The 19,620-nt window shown below is 37.5% G+C and overlaps 2 protein-coding genes across 3 annotated transcripts; one reads left to right on the forward strand and one right to left on the reverse strand.

The window, feature by feature from the left end:
- Positions 1 to 2,441: 2,441 nt before the first annotated feature.
- Positions 2,442 to 12,411, reverse strand: tapt1b (transmembrane anterior posterior transformation 1b). Its single transcript, XM_030141300.1, has 14 exons — positions 12,208 to 12,411; positions 11,041 to 11,171; positions 10,827 to 10,945; positions 9,500 to 9,662; positions 9,276 to 9,411; positions 8,328 to 8,425; positions 8,174 to 8,243; positions 7,912 to 7,992; positions 7,590 to 7,699; positions 6,735 to 6,794; positions 4,390 to 4,458; positions 4,200 to 4,276; positions 3,911 to 4,083; positions 2,442 to 3,821 (listed from the first exon to the last, which is right to left on the reverse strand). Exons 1-14 carry the CDS (start codon positions 12,380 to 12,382, stop codon positions 3,565 to 3,567), a joined length of 1,719 nt encoding a protein of 572 aa, XP_029997160.1. The 5' UTR covers positions 12,383 to 12,411; the 3' UTR covers positions 2,442 to 3,564.
- A 1,225-nt stretch (positions 12,412 to 13,636) lies between these two features.
- Positions 13,637 to 18,630, forward strand: clrn2 (clarin 2). 2 transcript variants are annotated; one of them, XM_030141332.1, is made up of 4 exons: positions 13,637 to 13,721; positions 13,854 to 14,192; positions 15,859 to 16,038; positions 18,204 to 18,630. In XM_030141332.1, exons 2-4 carry the CDS (start codon positions 13,940 to 13,942, stop codon positions 18,470 to 18,472), a joined length of 702 nt encoding a protein of 233 aa, XP_029997192.1. In that variant the 5' UTR covers positions 13,637 to 13,721; positions 13,854 to 13,939; the 3' UTR covers positions 18,473 to 18,630. The 2 variants fall into 2 exon arrangements, with proteins under 2 accessions (XP_029997192.1, XP_029997185.1); XM_030141325.1 differs by lacking the exon at positions 13,637 to 13,721 and having other exon boundaries at positions 13,782 to 14,192.
- Positions 18,631 to 19,620: the final 990 nt, after the last annotated feature.

A 19,620-nucleotide genomic window follows, 5' to 3' on the forward strand; every position in this document is an offset into this window, starting at 1 on the left:
ACTCTGATGGGAGAGGACTGTAAACATACCCTTAAGGTCTCCACCGTAGACCACGACTATGGGAGATTTTGGACCCATGTGTTAGACAACCCTTAACATCAAAACAACAAATGTTTGAATATCTTCTGGAAGAAGTGTTCATATGAAGGTAGATTTTTCTTTATTATTCAATCAAAAGGAAAGTTGCCTTGACCCAAAAAATTATTTTCAATCAAAACAAACTTCACTTCAATCAAAAACAAACAACCCTTTTTAATCAAAGACACAAAGTGTTCAAATGCAATTTTTTGGGTCTTCAATATTTTTTTTTGCATTCAAACCCTTTTTTTCTTTTTTATTGAAGCTAAGTGTTTTTTGATTGAACTTTTTTTTTGTGTTAAACCAACTTTCCTTTTGACTGAATAATAAAGAAACAAAATCTACCTTCATATGTTCATCCTTCCAGTAGAGTTCACAGATAACACTGGTCAACAACAAATTTATTGTTTAAGTTTTTTGAGCTGATTCAGGATAATTTTGGTGTGCTGAATCCAAAAATCACATTAATTTTTCTCAATCAGGTCAACTTTCTGAACTATGCTACATATTGGCTTTTTAACATTTTTGCTTACATTTCTGGGCATTTTCACATCATATGATAAAAAATTATTTCATATTTCTTGCAATAAACGAGTTCTGAAGATTTTACTTTTGCCAATTTATGATTAATGGTTTTTTTAATATTACAGGTGAATGAAATGGCTTTGACTAGAAGATCTTGCAAAAATAAGCCTGACGTATTCTGCTACATCTGCGGTGAATACACCATTGTACCTAACAGGAATCCTGTTAGAAAATGATTTTTTTTCTCTTAAAACCTATTTTGGGTGAGAACTATATAAAAAAAATCAACTGATAAAGTCACAAAAATGTAATCAATTTTGTGAGAAGATCAAATTTTTCAAAATCAAATTAGCAAAAAAACCTGACTTGATTGAGAAAAACAGATGTCATTTTTGGATTTAGCGGTGCAAAATGGTCCTAATTCAGTTGAAAAAACCCAGACAACTTGCAAAAAACATTTTTTTGTAACCCAGCGTAATCAATACCAAAGAGAACTGATGTGCAGGCAGCCTCAAGTTGGTTTTTCCTTTGATTTGTCTAATTTTTACAGCTGACGCATGCGCTTGAGGGATGAAGTAACAGGTGACATATATTCAAGAAGTTTAGAAAAGAACACTTTAAATAATAAAAAAAAAGTCTCACAAAAATTAAGCATTTTATGCCTTTCTGGCTTGGAATTCACTTCAAAATCAATGTTGGAACAACACAACACGGTCCTATCTCAGTGCTTCAAAGTAACAATATCAACACAAATGGCATGATATTTAAACCTCCAGACTCAAAGGTAAATATACCTGTGTCAGAACGATGAAGATGGCGACTGAAGACAATGCACTCATGCAAAAATGTACTTCAGACAGATTTATATGGCTATGTTCAGATTGACAAAAGTAACTTGGATTTTTTTTTTTTTTTGTACTAGTGAGAACGGCACAAGTCAAAGGGACAGTGGAATTTTCAGTACTAATGTTCAGAATTGCAATGTAACATCCATCACTCTTGATCCACATTCACCTGGCGGGACTCCTGACAGGGAAAAATTGTGGCTCTTTTTCATCCTCAAAATCAAATTGACCATCTTTCCCTGCACATTAAGTTACACAGTTACTGCCATGTTTGCTTGATCTTCATGTTGTTAGTGTATGAAGACTGAATAGTTGAAAATGGAATCTAATATTAACCATATCTGAGGAAAAAAATATCTGGACTGAGCACTAAGGTTTAAAGGAGTGATATTTTGCTTTTTTTTTTTAAAAGGAATTATGCATTTTAGAACATTTCCCTGTGGTCTACATAAACTGTAAAATTTATGTAATGACACCAGAAAGGTTGTTTTGAGCGCTGGCCCTTCAAATGCAAATGAGCCACTTCACGCCCCACCACCCCCTCCAGGTTGTTGACTGTTTTCTGTCCCGTTCAGCCACCTGTGTTCGTTAATACAACCAACAACTGAACATTTTAGGTAATCAGCTCGAAGATTAGACATATTTTCAGTTTTTACAACAACCGCTGCTGATAATTATGGTGTACTCGGAGAAATGTTTGGCGGAAATCTTGACCTTATATGTGCAATTTTCATGACTTAACTAGTTATATAATGTAGCAATGTAATAAATTAAGAAGGAATTGAAACGCGTTGTAGAAATCCACTCAATTTTTGCCGGAATGAATATAAAGATAGCTTTGCAGCACCTGGAGGGTTCAAATTCAACCCTTTTGAACTATTACGGTCCCCAAACACATAAATAAATGTACCAAAGACTAATAAAAGTGGGTTTAGCAAAATGTGACCCCTTTAACAGTGTCAACAAAGCCTGTGTGAATGGGACTACAACTGGTCCATGTCTATCCTGGGCTTTTGATAGTTTCATTAATTGCAACATTATGTGATCAAACTGTATCATGCTCTAATTTCATTCATCATACTAGCTGACTTTACATTTACTTTGTGATTGATGGAGAGTTTGGGTTTACTCTTACATCATGATCAGCAGAAGGTTTGCAGTAGAAATGACTTGGCAAGATGCGCGTTTCTAAAAAAGATGAGAATTATCACCATTCCTCATGGGCTCTGTACTTGGTTCTACACCGTCCTCGATCTTCACCAGCTTCAGAGGACACGCACTGCTCAGTTTTTGCAGCACTTAGATGGCGTCTCCCTCAGCCTCTAGATTTACCTTAAGGAGGTGGATGTCAGCTGTGGGACAAGCTACAACCAAGTCCCTGTAACACTGGACTGTATCTGTTACAGCAGCCATGTTAACAGTGTTAGATTTCAGCTTTGAGCTCAATGTCAGTGATTAAATTTTAAGCAAGAACCAATTTAAATGTGTGTCGGTGTGTGTTCCAGAAAATGACTTCAGAGATTTCAGTGTGTGATCATGTGACTGAGTTATTATCCTGGATCTGAGCATGGCTGATTTTAGAAAAAAGATCTGAAATTCATAAAAAAAAAAAAAAATTCATTTCAAATATCAGAAATCTTCAGACCTTTGAAAAAAATCTAAAAACTGAAGTTTTGTTCTTTCTAAAAAGAAATCCTTGCTATACATGATTGTGCTTTTGAACACACACTTGCACAGTCCAGCTGTAAAGCCTCCATTGAACACACTTTGTACATGTCATGTATCCAGTTTGGTTTCTCTCTTTATATCCCGGTCCAGCTATGCATACCAGTGTTTCCCATTGTCATCAACAGCTGTCTGGCTGTTGCCATGGCAGCTACATCCCATCCTGAGAGTAGACCTGGTTCAGGGGACAGAAACTGAACCAACTGGAGCCATTTGAAGTGGTCTCTGATGCTTGTATTGACAGCTTTATTCCTTGGCTGGTTTTGTCAGTAATAAATAAATAAATACTCCAGGGGTCAGGTGCACAAGTACAAGTCCAGTCTGAGCATGCTCCATGACCCGCATCTGATCCCTGAATCATGCCGTGCTGTCCGACACTTAACTATGGCGTTCAGTCTATCCGGTTGCCACAGATGGTGAAGCGGTCTATCTCCAGCAAGTCTTTCTTAGGTGTTCTGTGTTTAAGCCCCTCCTCTTCCAGGCCTGTGTCGGCGTTGATTATTTTGTCGTCATTGTCTTCGTCAGGCGTAGTGAGAAATGTGTCTGAGTCACTTTTGGGAAGCGTGGGAGTGGAGCTCTCTGCCGATTTGGACAGAGGAGGGTTGACAGAAGCCAGTGATATTCCTACTCTGTCAGCCGTCATGGGTTCTGGTGGTGACAGGAAAAAAAAAAAACACCACGCATGACGTATAATTTCCCCAGTTTAGAAAGTGAGAGACTGAGAAGCTGAGTCTTACCTTGGTGTGCTGACACGTGAACGTGTTTGGTTCGGTGAGCTCTGGAGTTGGCGCGGCTCGAAGCAACAGACGGAGGGGGGTCGAAGAGCTTTTCTTCCATGTTGGCCTCTTTGACAAACCCACAAGATGTCCCCAGCAAAACGATGCTGTTGAGCACCTTCAGAGTGATCATACTGTTCGCAAAATAACACACAAAAGTCAAGTGAAAACCAAAAGCAGGCAATAAGAACACCGACAGTGTTCTATGTTTCTTACTGGCTGTGACAGGGCAGTCTAGTTTGATAGTTACCCCAAGTAAAACAGCAGCACACACATAAAGGAGAGTGAGCCCTGGATCTTCACTGAGCTGGTTACGACTCTGATCAACTAAAAAAAGTAAAATAAACACACCATCAGATTAATACACAACAAAACACTGAAACATTTAACAATTAGTACACTAAATAAATTGCAATGGATAATCATATTGATAAACTGACCAGCAAAGCTAAGGGAAGGGGGATGAAACCCATTCTTCTGGAAACTGAGTCACTGTAGTCTGTATAAGCCTGTGGACACATTTAACACATCATCTCATAATGCATCAATAATCCATTGTTTCACTTCCTACACCATTCCATTCATCAGTCCATATCAACATCAACACACTGTAACACAAATAAAAGCTGTCTTTAATGAAATATGTTTAGCTTAATATACAAATGTTACTTGAGGACCCCAGAACTTTAGGAGCAGCTCAATCGAAATATTTTTTAAATCAAATCAAACAAACAAACATGGTCTTTCAGTGTCAGTACTGGTGTTATAGGAACAGGAAAAACACAGCAGTCAACACAACATGTGATGCTGTGAATGTTGTATCAGTAGAGAGATGACCATTTACAGAGGTCACAAGAACATGGTTTGATATAAAATAATCTGACAGGTGTTCTATAGTTCTGCAGGTAAAAGTACAGTGGAAACTCACAGTATGAATTTAATTCATTCCAGCACCGTGGTCGTTTTGCGATTTGCAAGTCAATGTTCCCCACTGAGATTAACTGAAATACAATGAATCTGTTCCAGCCCCCCCCAAAAAAACATCCAAATCCTGTTTAAGGGTTTTTAAAAAAGAAAAAGTGCAGTTAGAAAGAATATGACAATTATAAAAGCAAATAAACTGGTTTTATTAACTTAATTTCCTTTAAGATGAAGAGATCAGTACACGAGGAAGACGGTGGAGGAGGAGGAGGAGGAGGAGGAGGATTGTTCTCTGGAAGGAGAATCTCCGGGCGTTTTCTCTCTTCATTTATTTAGTTCTTTCTGGTCTTACTTTCATCACTGTCTGCACTTGCAGGTCATTTCATTAAAAACCTATCCAGAGAAATCTGCCTTGTTCTGTTTTTTAATATGTTCTCAAAAATGCAGCTGCACAACCTGAACCTAATTTATCTGGATGATTTTTTTCAACTAAATCATAAACCTCTGTCCACTTTTCAATACTTCTTTTAGTTTACTGATAGATAGCCCCCTCCACTGCACTGTTCTGTGAGCCTGTGGAGGCTGCACCTGTCGGAGGAACACCTGCTCGTGCTGCAGATTTACACTCGTATTTCGATGCAAATATTCTCAAGAGCCACAGCTTGTAAAGTAAAATACTTATACTACAGTGTACTCATACTGTGAGGTCCCACTGTACTAAAAAAGGGGGACACAGTAAAAGAGGAAAAAGGAGAGGGGAGGAAAGACTATGGTACTCTGTCTTGCAGTGAAAACATATTAATTTATGAGCGTAGGCAAGACAGAAGGCTGTACTTCTTTTTTCCATTGCAAGAAAATCTGAAAGGATTTATTGGACCCCCCCCCCCTTCCTTTTTAATTTATCTATGGGCTACCATGACAAAAATAAGTCTGAGAGATAACAAGTTAAAGTGAAACATATTTATTTCCACTGTGCACCAAAGATGTCCTTTTAAGAATTTATTTTTGTTCGAATTTTGTTTTGTTTGTGTATTATGTGTTTCTGTGTTCGTAAAATTTCAAACGTGTCTCTGTGCATTGAATTAATACTCCATGGGCTGTGATGTTTTTCCCTTATTCGGAGAAGCGCGCACTCGACCACTAATAAAAATGTATCTTACCTGGAGTAAAAGCCAAAATAAAAAAACACTGGTCAAACCCACAAATCTTTGGGTACTAACAAAATAAAAGGATATGCAAGATATGAACCAAAATAAGACAAATTTTGTTTGAACGTGGTTTTGCAATATCCTTTTTGACACAGATTACAAGTTCCTGTGCTTGTTTGTTTTTTTTTACCATCCCTGGGTAAAAAAGCCCAAAACACAAATACCTATATTGTAATTCAAGTGGTCTGAAAATTCTGCCTCCTTCTGTGGACTGTGTTTTAGAGCTGAGTGAATCTACTCTGTGATGCAGATTTTAACTAAGCACAAGGCTTTTCCAGCAGGTTGAATATGTGACTTACAGCTGCAATTACCTTATCACTGAGTAGACATGACTCTACAGCTGTACTCTGTGGCTGGACAAAGAACCTTAGAAAAATGTCTTCTCTTCACCACCGGGGCATTGAATGGCATCAGGTCAGTTATATTCAAATTTAGTCTTTTTATTCGGACCAAGAGGAGAGAGCTGCAAAAGATATGCTTGTATTTTCAAATTCTAGCATTTTGTATTCTCCAATTTAAGCTTTAGATTCAAGTAAGCTCTTCAGTTCAGCCCCTCTAAGGGAAATAATGTTATTCCTAATAGGAACCAATGACACCAGTGGATGTAACGCTGCAGAACTGAGTGGAGACCAGTTGAGTTTCAGTATTTTACTCACATTTTTCTGGCGACTGCTGACAAGGTCAAATGCAAGGCTTGCTCGATATTCACCATATACCTAGAAAAAAAAAAAAAAAAAATGAAAAAAGGACACAAATCCTGTCAGCCACAGAGGTAAATTACAAGTTTATGTACACAGATGGAATGAGTATCAGGGTTATAAAATGGGTTATTATGTGCAGTTACAGTAAAGGTAAAAATGTGTGCACATGGATTAAAGTGCTTGAAATCTGTGTGTGAGGGAGGTTTGTGTGATTGGGTTTGACAGTCTGGAGATAAAGGGGTTAATCCCTTCCTGTTGAGGTGGTTTCTGTTACATAACCACGGTTACATGGTGGTTTCTTTGAAGGAACTTAAAGGGAATAAAGTGGGAACAGAAGAAGGTCAGAATAAAACATCTGCACTGGCCGACAGCCTCAGCCTGATGCTACAAACGACGTGGTGTGAAAGAGTGTGTTTGTGTGGGAAACAGAAAAAAATTACTGGTGAAGTAGGACTGAAAGTGGAAAAAAAGGAAAAACACTTTAGCCTTTGGAGATTAAATGTCTGTTCTAATGTTTGGACAATGTAATGTTAAAAACTAATTGTTTCCTGACCATTCAACTGCATGTTACAATTTTTGCCACTGGATGGAGTATATTGTCCAATGGATTGTCATTAATAGGGATCAGAGAATGTTCATTTAAAACAAACAGTAAAATGTTGAGCTAACATTTATTCCAATTTATATCAGCTTTTTGTGGTTGAATGTCCTTTAAAACACAACATTGTTTATTAGTTTCCACACTTATCAACACAATCAATGCAAAAAAAGGAAATTCATATCTGTGAAAAGCAGTGAAAAAGCACTTACATCAGCACTAATATCATTGAATTTGGTGATGAAGGCATGCTTGACAACGTCCACAGCAACTTCTGAGGCTATCACCATAACTACATCTGGAAACAGCACCCACAAGTGGTCTAAAAACAAACACATCAAAACCATTAGTGTCATTTTTAGTAAAATATTTAGTATAATGTTAGAAGTAAGTGAGTAAGTGACTTTCCAGCTATAGTGAGAGGATCTACGGATGGACCTGTGATGTACATTTTCACCTGTGACGACCGTATAGCAGGTGCACATATTTAAGTCATGGTATGTTCTTTGTGCATCACTGTGGTGCTGTATTTACCTGGGTTCCAGGAAAACTGCTCCATGTTTCTCAGACAGACAATGAGTAGGAGGATATAGTTGGTGAACCTCTCTTTTATGTCTGTGTGAAACAAACAAATCAATCCTGGATTAACCTACTTTATCCTCACTGTGACTGCGCCCGATTCCATAAATTTACCTTGGACTAAACCACCAAGTTTAAACATCAAGGTACAAAACACTGAAAGGCTGATGACTCTAAAGAACAGGTTCAGGCTTTTTGCACATCATTTATCACTCACCACTGTTTGACATCTGGAAAAGGTTGTTCTTCTCAAACTTCTTGAACACACTCCCTTTGATCTCGACAAACTGTAAGAAAATAACGATATTATGGCCAGAACCAAGGTGCTGTGCTGTTCACCAAGTTTAATACAGTCTGTGCATTATACTCACATTGTTTGACATCATAATGGTGAGCAGGGACTTGTTGTGGGAGTTGAAGGCTACATTAAGAGTGGTGGCCTGAACCATGATGAGGATGGCATGGAGAACTGGTAACCAATATACTGAGGAAAAACTTGGATTGTGCAGAATGTTACACTTTTGGTAGATTTCTATCTTCAGTATGGTGTACTTAACATAATATCATGAGGTGGCCTGTTTTGTCTGATCAATGATCTGAAACATAAATATATTAATTTTGCTCAATAATGCCCCCCTCCATGGTCTTTCAGTATATTCAAAACACTGAAAACTCAATATCAACTCAATATCAATAAGATAACTGATGATGTTGACTGATTAATCATTTCCTCAAGTTTTAGCTCTAAATGTGGTTTTGTACCTGTGTGTTTAGTAGAGAGAGGCTGACGAGTCATGATATCAAAGTCAAAATATGTAATATCTAAATCACACTAACTGTTTTTTTACCTCCGCCAAGGACGGCGGAGGCTATGTTTTCATCGGGGTTTGTTTGTCTGTTAGCAAGATAACTGGAAAAGATGAATTTTGATGACATTTTCAGGAAATGTTGACACTAGCACAAGGAACAAATGATTAAATTTTGGTGGTGATGGGGGGGGGGGGGGGGGGGGGGGATCTGCCTTGGCGGAGGTCTGCACTCTTCAAGTGCTTTTCTAGTTTCTCATAAAAACACAGCATCCCATTATAAGTGAAACACCTACCAACCACATTCTACAAACATAAGGGAAAATGGTTGTGTGGTGAAGACCATAGCAAAACTCACAACTTGCTGTATTCCAGAGAATATTATATCCAAAATTGCCCCTTCCCACTTTGCCCTTTTCCTATTACAATCACAAAAGGTGCCAGAACAGAAAATAGAAGAGGTGCATAGGAACACAAAGATGAATCACCACAGCCAAGTTTGAGTGAGGATACAGACATAGAGAACAGCCATGAGGAAGTGAGGGATCACTCCTATGTGCGCCCTCTTCTTCTCCTTTGGTTCAGTGGCTGTCCAGTAAAGGGCGTCCAGGATGTCCTGGCCAAAAGATGAGAATAGACGGTCCGCCACCTGACAACACAACAAAGAATTATGACTTGTTGGTTGAGTGTATGACTTTATTAACGTTCTAAACATGAGGTTATATTGTGTTAAGTACCTCTAACATGTTGTAAATGATGTAGAGTTTGATGACAGACTGCCCCCGGATGAGGTGATACATCATGGAGTAATCGACATAACTCATCATAGAGTAACACAGCACCATAATGAAGCCTTTCAGTACATCACACACCTGGGCTGGCTGAAGGAGGCGTGAGCCACTGAAACACAAACAAATCACACATAAAATAAATGTTCACAGTAGAAAGTCATTCGAAGAAAAAAAGGGGAAAAAAATCCAGGCAGTTGTAATCTGATTAGTGTGAAATCTGATATGACTCTACTGTCCTCTAGAGGTTGAAAAATATATTACACCATTTGTTTCTTGTAACAAATCTGAATTTTACCTTTCAAAAAAATCAGTATGGAAGTAAAACTACATAAGCGCTACAATTTGTCTGTTTAGTTTGACCTGGTCTCATAATACTACACTCAATTTTCACCACAACCTTACATCATAATCCAACACCAAAAATTTTAATTTAAGGTTTCAACAAAGAATCTGCTCTGAATAGCTGGAAGGTGTCCAATAAAGGAGCTGAAATTACATGTTGTGTGTTTAAAGAGCAGGGTTAACATCATGACCTGAAAAAAAAAAAAAAATCAGTGCTCATTCTAGTACATATTTGACCCACAAAAGTCAAAACCCACATCAGTGCTAAAGGATACTGGCTTGAATAATAACAGAATATTTCTCAAATAAGAAAATAAAAATGGCAAACTCCACTGATATGTTTTACACAGACAAAGGCAAATGATTGACTTGAAAACTCACAGGTCATTGTATCAAACTACATGAAACCAGCTCCATAAACTTGCGGAGCCTGATCAAGTCAGAGCAGATATCAGTTTGAACCGGTGCCAGACTGACCTGTCAGAGCAAATGAAAGATATGCAGCCTGTTCCCAGACTAGAGAACACTGACCTACCTGGAAATCATCCTTGTTATTCTCATTCTTCATTAGAATCGTAGCTTTTATTGCCGTTTATGCAAATTTGCAATATACATAACAATTTTACACAACCTTGTATGGCTGTGGTAACTTGCAATGGAACAGGAGTAAAGTGTTGGTTATGTATTCTATGTCTTCTGTACTACTATAGTGTTTGGGGAGTAGTTGTGGTGATTATGGCTGCTTGTAAAATCTTTAACACAAAACTGATGACAGAGGCTAGGCTAAAATTTATAGCAAACAATCTTTTCACATACTTACAACAACTATGACCATAATGTGTTTCGAAATTATTTTCTGAATTATCTTTACACTGACTTTAATGTAGCTAGAGGGTTTATGTGGAACTTTGTACATATTTGTGTGCCATACCTCAGGCCACAGCATGGTACTGTGAGGAGCCGTAAAAGGGCCAGCAACACCCTGAGGGGCAACAGGGTGAACACATAGAGAAAGGCATCCAGACACAGGAAGAAGCCAAATGTCATCAACTAAAGAGAGATAATAAGAGTAGAGGAAAGATAAGTGAAATGGTTTTGTATCTATGCAGTTAGATTTTAACAGTAACTTGTTTTTGATGGGCTACCTTCTCCAACTCCTTGGGGATGCGGAGGCAGGTGTAGACCCTCTCTCTGCGCTCTGTGTATTTGGCCTCATTGTGTTCCAGGAAGTATCCTCTGGTGAGCTCAGCGGTTATAAACCTGACCAGGGACAGGTCTGTGACAGCACATGGACAGGGTAAAGCATGACATATTAACTCTTGATCCAAACCAAGTGTTATTTCCCATCAATATAATCATCTCATTTGAGATTATTACCACTTCTGCTCCCCTGTCACACACAGGGATAATAACACCTGCATACTTTCATGCAGCAGGTAACTTTACACTATACTAGATAAGTACAAACTGCATTGTTGATTCATTGCTCAGCTTTACTGCAGTTGGCTAAAGCATTTCTTCTACAAAGCAAAGTCATTTGCCAAAAAATATGCCAAATATTTATTTAATAAAGACACCAATTCATTACTTGTCAAACAACTCATCCAAGTCCTTGGGCATTATCATGCAGCTATAATAGACTCGTCTTATTCAGTGACACTTTTGTCACTTAGATCTCCTTACCTTTTATCTTAATTATTCTATCCCTAAGATATCGAATGGGCTTGAGGTCCATGTTTTGTGCAGTTCAGGTTCACACTCATAACCATACTCGCCCATTTCTACATGGACTTAATAATCTGCACAGACAAAGCAAAAACAAACTGAAGTACACTTGAAATTATGATGAGGCAAGTAAAGTTAGTGTGAAATCAGTGAATCATTACATCTTCATAATACACAGCAGTACAGCTTTTTCCTTATCTTCTCATCAGAGGAACAGCCTAGTTTATTGCAACTTCTGCATTACTGTATGCATCCGTGCAACGTCGCTGTCCAGAAGCATCCTACCGGTCAGAAGTTATGCATTTCCCTTAAATATCCTGCACATATGTGTATAACCATGAGCAGCTGAGGAAGGAGCTCACGTTACGTCTCTTGCGCAGACTGGTACAGGCGCCTAAAGCTGCACAAACTTAAACGACTGCAACAGCAGCTGGCGCTTCTTTACTGTCACGCATTACCAAGCACACGATAAAATATCGATATATAACCGCAGGTAGTTTGCTAGCAAATGAAAACATTCACTTTAGCAGCAAGCTAACGCTGTCAAACCGGGGGTCTCTGGCTGTGTAAACGAGGCTAGCTCTCACCTGAGAGGCTGCGTTTCTTGCCTTTACCGCCGCCGTTTTTGTTGTTAAAGCCAGACGTCTCCGTGACTCCATCCTTGTCTTTCTTCTCTGTTTTGGTGGCCTTTCTGTCCTTCTCTCTGTCCTCTTTCTCCTTCTCCTTCTCTTCTCCCAGACTTGACGACAGCGAGTCCGCCATCTTCGCCAAACGGTCTCAGCTGCTGCCAGGGAGACTGACATCTGCGTCACATGCCGTGACGTCATCACGCACTGCAGCTCCACAGAAGTGACGACAGAGGGCGCAACTTCTCACTACATAAATAATAATACTTAAAAAAAAAAAAAAAAAAAAAGACCGGTGACTCTTCAATTGTAAAAAGTTTTTTGTTAAAGATGTAGACGGATTCATAAATATATAATTTCATAAATACATCATAATATTGATAATTATGCTTTAATTGTGAAAATCGCGGTGTTTTCATATATTTCCTTTGCTGTTTACCTGAGCTGTTTACCTACAGACAATCCACCATGTTTGGGGTAACTCCAGCTAGACTTCCTCTGTTCCAGCATTAAGGCAGAAAAATTATGCAATGAAAATGTTTACATCTACCAATTACCCTTTAAAACAATGTAAAAAAAAAAAAAAACATGAACAAGCTGCAATTTCTTAAGAAATCTAAGTGCAATTTTAACAATATTCTGTCTCAGTTTATCATTTACACATGTAAATTACAACTTACAGATCACAGTGGATCGAAAAATACACAAAAGATTTAATAACAGGCAGAATATTGGTAAACTTGTACTTCAGACATTTCAAAATGTTCATATTTATTCAGGTTAGTTGCGTTTCTGTGAAATAATAGTTTGTTTTAGTGTAAATATAGTAAAAATGACATGAAAATTTTTACATTTACAAGCAGAAAAATTTGGAGCTGTGAGTATTTATGGGTTATTATGGTAATATTTTACTGATCTGACCCACTTGACATTAAATTGGTCTGTATGTGGAACCTGAACTAAAATGATTAATATCTTCAGTGTAATTTTTGCATTTCACAAATTCATCACAGGGGCCAGACTGGACCCTTTGGCCGGATTTGGTGTGAGATCTCTGGGTTAAAGGGTTAAGAAAGGTTTAAATAGAGAGAAAGATTATTTAGGGAACTTCAACAAAAGTACCACTGGGTCTTTATGGATTAATCTAAACATAGAAATACAAAACAATCTAAGCCTAAATAAAGTGATACAGGAAACAGATGCAGCTGTATAACTTTGTCAGTGAAGTCATCCGTCTGTGGTTAATGGTCCAACCTGACCTTTAGGTTCTGTTACTGCTGGACTACATCTACCATCCTGACACCATTCACTATGCTTCAATTATTTCATAGTCGCCTCTACGTATAGGTCACAAATGATGAATTAGTACGTCCAAAGGCCAGCTTGTAAAGGTTAATTCATCCTGAATAAAGAGCAGTGAGTGGAATAGAGGAGAGCAGACACGGAGGCGCAGGGCACGGATAGGGTTTCTCCCGGTAAGGGATCTCTTTGACCGCCATGGATTCGGTTTCTCTTCCCCTGTGACTACACTTCAATACACGCAACATCTCACTGGGATATGTAATCCGCTGTTTGGGTTATGCTTTATTTCTCTGACTTTCCCACAGAATAAACTCATGGTGATTGCCCGGTGCGCACCGCGGTCGCTGCCCGGCGTCGTGTGTCTGTCCTTGGGGCACCATGGGCGCATAAGATGCCTTCTCTGTGGAAACGGATAACGTTCTCTGTGGCCTCGGTTCTCTGTATCGGCTCTCTGGTCCTCTTGGTCGTGGCCCTATCCACGGAGCGGTGGATCACCGGGCGGATCCTGTGTAAAACTGGGGCAGAAATAGTGAACGCATCCCACCCGGAGCTGGAGCAGTTCACCGGAGACATTTACTACGGACTGTTCCAGGGAGGGAAGACCAAGAGGTGCGGACTGGGCAGGAGGCACTCCAAAATCTACAGTAAGAACACATCCCACAGCGCTTATTTCATCTAGATTTATGCCCATTAACAGGAATAGGAGGTGTAGCCCATTTAGTGTAAGCATCTTATTCAAAAATTAGAAATAAATACCACACATTCAAAGAGTAACATGAAAAAGTTTGTCTAAAATTCACTATTGTACTGTTACAACCACCTTTATGACCACATAATAGCTTATTACTAGTTCTGTGGCTAGTGTATTAGTATTGTGAAATAGAAACAGAAATGAAGAGGATGATGCATTGGATATATGTTAATTTTCACTGAAATATGGGTCAATATGTAATGCACATACTGATATTATTGTCAATATTTTTATTTTATTCACTGTAGATCTTTTTGAGGGTGGGAGAAGGGGGGTTAGAAGGGATTTTTGTTTGTTTGGAGTGTGTTGTGTTTATGATGGTATGTTTAAAATGGAAAATCAATAATATATATGTATTTTTTTATTTGTTGTAGTAGAATTACCATATATAATACCATTGTAACCTCACATCAACTGTATATCATATCTACATATCTTAAACAAATAAGTTCCCATGCTCCTTTGATGATGTAAGTTTATTTTATTTTTCTTTCTAATTGCAGAATCACAGGTTCCCTTATAGACCCTGTCTTGTAAAGACACACACGTCCACTGTATATCATAGGATTATTTTAGCGTGTAAAAGAAACACTGAATGACAAAGTGTCCACCTTCAAATATTCTAATTTAGTATGAAACAATCATATCTGGCTGATGGTATTTTTCCTGATTACTTTATGTACTGAAACAGATAATTTAACACCAGTTTTCTTTTTTAAATTTCTTTAATTTTTTATGCTTCTGAGATCATTGTTATTGTTGTGTAACCTGAAGGATGTACAGTATGATGTGTGTTTGCTTTATGCTTGTGCTGTGTGCCTGTCTCATCCAGGAGGCAACTAATATTTTCTAATCTCAATTAGTGTTTGTTAAAAATAGGCTAAATAAAAATACTATTTTCCACGTAAATACTAATACTGTTCTTTCTTTAATTCCTCAGATTACAGATTATATTAGTACATTTGCACTAACCTTCACACTCAATAACATGTACTTTTATTACTGAATGCACATATTCTGTTTTTTTCTCAATCTATTTTAACCCTGTAAAGTCTGAACCATTAAATCATTGACAGAAAAGTCCAGTTCTTTGAAAGTGGAGTCTTTATTGGTTCTTCTGAACAACCCCCTCCCCCACCTCCCCCCAGGCATTTTTTTTTTTTTTCAAATATCAATTTCCACGTATGGTTTTCAGTTTTGTGTCATATTTGATACATCAGGTCTCAATGCTCAAATATTATTATTTTTGAACAAACAAAACATAATATAATACAAACATGTCTAACAAATTGGTAATTCCTTTTCAAAACTGGTAAAGTTCAGCCTCCTTTCTCATTAATGACAGTTTTGTATTGTCACTGGAAAGGCCTTGGATGAACGACTTCCTCCCCCCTGGTGGGTTATTCATGTATTGCATGTATCTAATTGTATACATCAGGTTTTTTAAGAAAAGAAATACCACACTGATCATGTAGAGTTTTTCAAACCCATGTTTCAAATATGACATTTTTGGCGTTATATGGTTAAAAGGTTATGTTATTCTCTGTGTGTCTGTGTAGTTTTTCCAAAGCTTGTGCGGACGTTGAATGGCGGCCTTCACATGATGGTGATCCTCTTCCTGCTGGTGGCTATTGGCTTTGCCACTGTCAGTCTGTCCTTCTGTATTTATAATGCTCGTAAGGTTCCTTACCAGAGCATCAAAGGGCACAAAGGACTCTACCTGTGGAACTGCATTGCTGGTAAGTACTGTGAGGTGGCTTTTTCCATGAAATCTCTGCTTCCAGCCACTGTTGGTTCTCTTATTTTTTATTTGTATTTTTAAAAATATTTTATTTTCAGTTTTTTATATGCAAAGCGTACAAACAAAATATACCAACAATATGAAGACATAACAATAATAAGCAAGGCAAGAAGGATAATCTTCTAACCAAAAAAAAAAAAAGGGGAAAAACAGTCAGTGCACAAGGTCAATACAGTTAACTACATTAAGTACTTGGTGTAAGACATGTATCAGTGTGGTCTAAATGTAGCTGCCAATTTTTCAAAAAAAGTGTTATATTGTTTTCTGAGACAGTAAGTGATTTTTTTCCAGGGGGATGCACCTGTTTATCTCAAAAGTCCACCAATCAATAAGAGGAGGGCAATCAGATTTCCATGACACCGCAATGCACTTCTTGGCCACGCATGGAGCAACTTCCATAAATTTGAGTTGAGCATTGTTTACAGAATTGCGTATACTTGTGAAATTTTCCAGTAAGCAAAGTTCAGGGTCCACTGGAACATTAACCCCTGTGATCCTGGTTAAAGTGAAGCAGATATGATGATGATGATGATGATAATGATGATGATGATGATGAAAGTCTTTTTTCAGTCATTACATAATAACCAGTGTCAACAACAAAACTTCAAACATTACAAACATTACCAACAGGTTAATGACTGAAAAGGCACAGGCAGAAGCAAAATGCTTATATTAATGCCTGTCCTACAGAACAAATTCAGCTACCCAGCATCCAATATAGGAAAAAGAAAAAAAAAACAAAAAAAAAAACAAAAAAAACCCCAATGTATCCAAGCAAACAAACAAGCAAAACATGAAAAGGTGAAAATAAACCAGAGAAAAAGAAAACTTAACCACCAAATTAATGGCAATTTAATGTAGAATCAAAAATAAATGATTTACCTATTACTTATTGGAGCTTTAAATTGCCTTACGTACCATTTTTTTAAATATCAAAAATGGGCAACACATTCTTAAATCCATGCTGCCTCATTCCGTAGTTTAACTCCAACAACAGATATACATCTTCTTTTTGTCTCTTTTTTAGCTTTTTGTACAACAAATTTACAAACATCTCACAAATCATATTTAGACTCGTGTGTTGAAAAGAACCTTTGTACACAGACAGGGAGTAACTTTAATTTAGCTTTATACATTATTTACATTATTTTATGGTAAACCAAATCATTAAATTTCATAATATGGGATTTCATAAACAATTCATTAGTATGTTCATAGTATCATGCCAAAAAGGCTTAATTTTCATACATATCCAGGGACAGTGTAGAAAGGAACCAATATCAGTGTCATATCTGAAACACATTTCTGAAAGATTAGATTTGAATGAGTGTAATTTTTCTGAAGTGTGGTATAATTGATGTAAAATATTATAGTTGATCAATCTATACTAGTCATTGATAACACTGGGTTACAAAAAAATGTTTTTTGCAAGTTGTCTAGGTTTTTTCAACTGAATTAGGACCATTTTGCACCGCTAAATCCAAAAATGACATCTGTTTTTCTCAATCGGGTCAGGTTTTTTTTGCTAATTTGATTTTGAAAAATTTGATCTTCTCACAAAATATAATAATTAATACAAAAAAAAATAAGATTGGTAAGCACACTTCATGAAACTTGTGACTTGATTCCTGTTAGGTACAATGGTGTATTCACCGCAGATGTAGCAGAATACGTCAGGCTTATTTTTGCAAGATCTTCAAGTCAAAGCCATTTCATTCACCTGTAATATTAAAAAAAAACAATAATCATAAATTGGCAAAAGTAAAATCTTCAGAACTTGTTTATTGCAAGAAATATGAAAGAATTTTGTATCATATGATGTGAAAATGCCCATAAATGTAAGCAAAAATGTTAAAAAGCCAATATGTAGCATAGTTCAGAAAGTTGACCTGATTGAGCAAAATGAATGTGATTTTTGGATTCAGCACACCAAAATGATCCTAAATCAGCTCAAAAAACTTAAACAATAAATTTGTTGTTGACCAGTGTAATAGTAGACAAGCTGTTTTGACATAAATTTGTCCAAAACTGTTCATCAGTTGTAACATTAAGGTCTGACTTAGTTCTCTTACTATATACTTTGTTTTCTCTTTCTGTTTCCAGCCTCTTTCGGGTCCCTGGGGGTGCTTTGTTTCCTGGCTGCTATGAAGCACCATAATCTAACTGAGCGAGTGGCCAACTACGGGGAGAACCTCTTTGTCCTTGTCATCTTGTCCGACAGCCTGGACATGTCCTTCTGGCTCGGTGTGGCGAGCATTGGGACTCATTTCGCTGTCTGTGGAGTGGTCGCCATGAGTCGCATCAAACTGCCCAAACCTGAGATCAAAAAACCTGAGGAGCCCACCATCTCTGCCCTGGACATGCTCTACTGAACAATTCAGACAGCTTCACAGTAGCACTTATTTTTGATATGGTCAGCCACTGATGGACCAGGACAACACAGATGTCGGACTGATCCAACAGGCACTATGACTACAGAGACTATGTTTACTGTAGCTCAGAGTTGACACAGGATTTTCCAACATCATAACGTGTTGCTCAAAAAGCTGCAATGACAAAACACGAATAATTGTATTTATGGACATTTACAAAAACTCCTGCCACGGTTTGTCTTTATTTGCACTTAAATAAACAGTCAGGCTATTTTTGTTCAACATATTTATTTATACTTCTGAAAAGCACAAGAGCTGAATATCATTTTCATTCAATCCTCTTGATCCTGGATTGTGGATAAACTGATTTTGGATAAATGGGGAAAAAGTGCAGAAGGAGCAAGAGAGGAGGCATCGTTTGTCTAAGATGAAGCAGTTAATGTAGTTATTGTCAGAGAAACACAAACACTGCAAACAGAATAAAGCATAAACACATAATTTTCGGAAAAGTAAAGGATATGAAAGGTACAATATGTTAGAGTTTATGTGTAGAATTAACACATATTTACAGAAATCTGGGCTTGAAACAAGACATTTAATGAAAGTGTACTATTTGTCATGCCTCACCTGTTCATGAATTCATTTTAATCGGTCCTCTAGAACCCATCGGACCCACCAGAACCATCAAGGGCATCAACAGCTCATTTGTATTTGAAGCAACAGATACTGAAACAGGGCAAATTTTGGCGATATTCAAGACTTACTTTAACTTGTTGAATGGAGAAGAATATGTCACCTTTATAAATCATTGCATCTTTCCTGTGTTTCTCAGTTGTCTATATTCTTAACAGTGATTTATAATGAGGACCGTAATCAGATTTTGTGTGAAAATCCATTAGGGGATAAGGTTAAAGACGTTCATTTTGTCTTCTGTTTATGTAAATATACTATTTTCTTTTGTTCAGCCAAGGAATAGTTTTTAGATGTTACCTGCTTGACAGTTTCGACTGTGACTCCAGTCTTCCTCAGAAGCGTCATCAGACGTGTTGCTGACATATCTAAAAACTATTCCTTGTCTGAACAAAAGAAAATAGTATATTTATTTATTTATTTATTTATTTCCATTAGGAGATGTTTCTCTTCAGTGC

The sequence above is a fragment of the Sphaeramia orbicularis genome, chromosome 1 (assembly GCF_902148855.1).
Source record: "Sphaeramia orbicularis chromosome 1, fSphaOr1.1, whole genome shotgun sequence".
NCBI lineage: Eukaryota > Metazoa > Chordata > Actinopteri > Kurtiformes > Apogonidae > Sphaeramia > Sphaeramia orbicularis.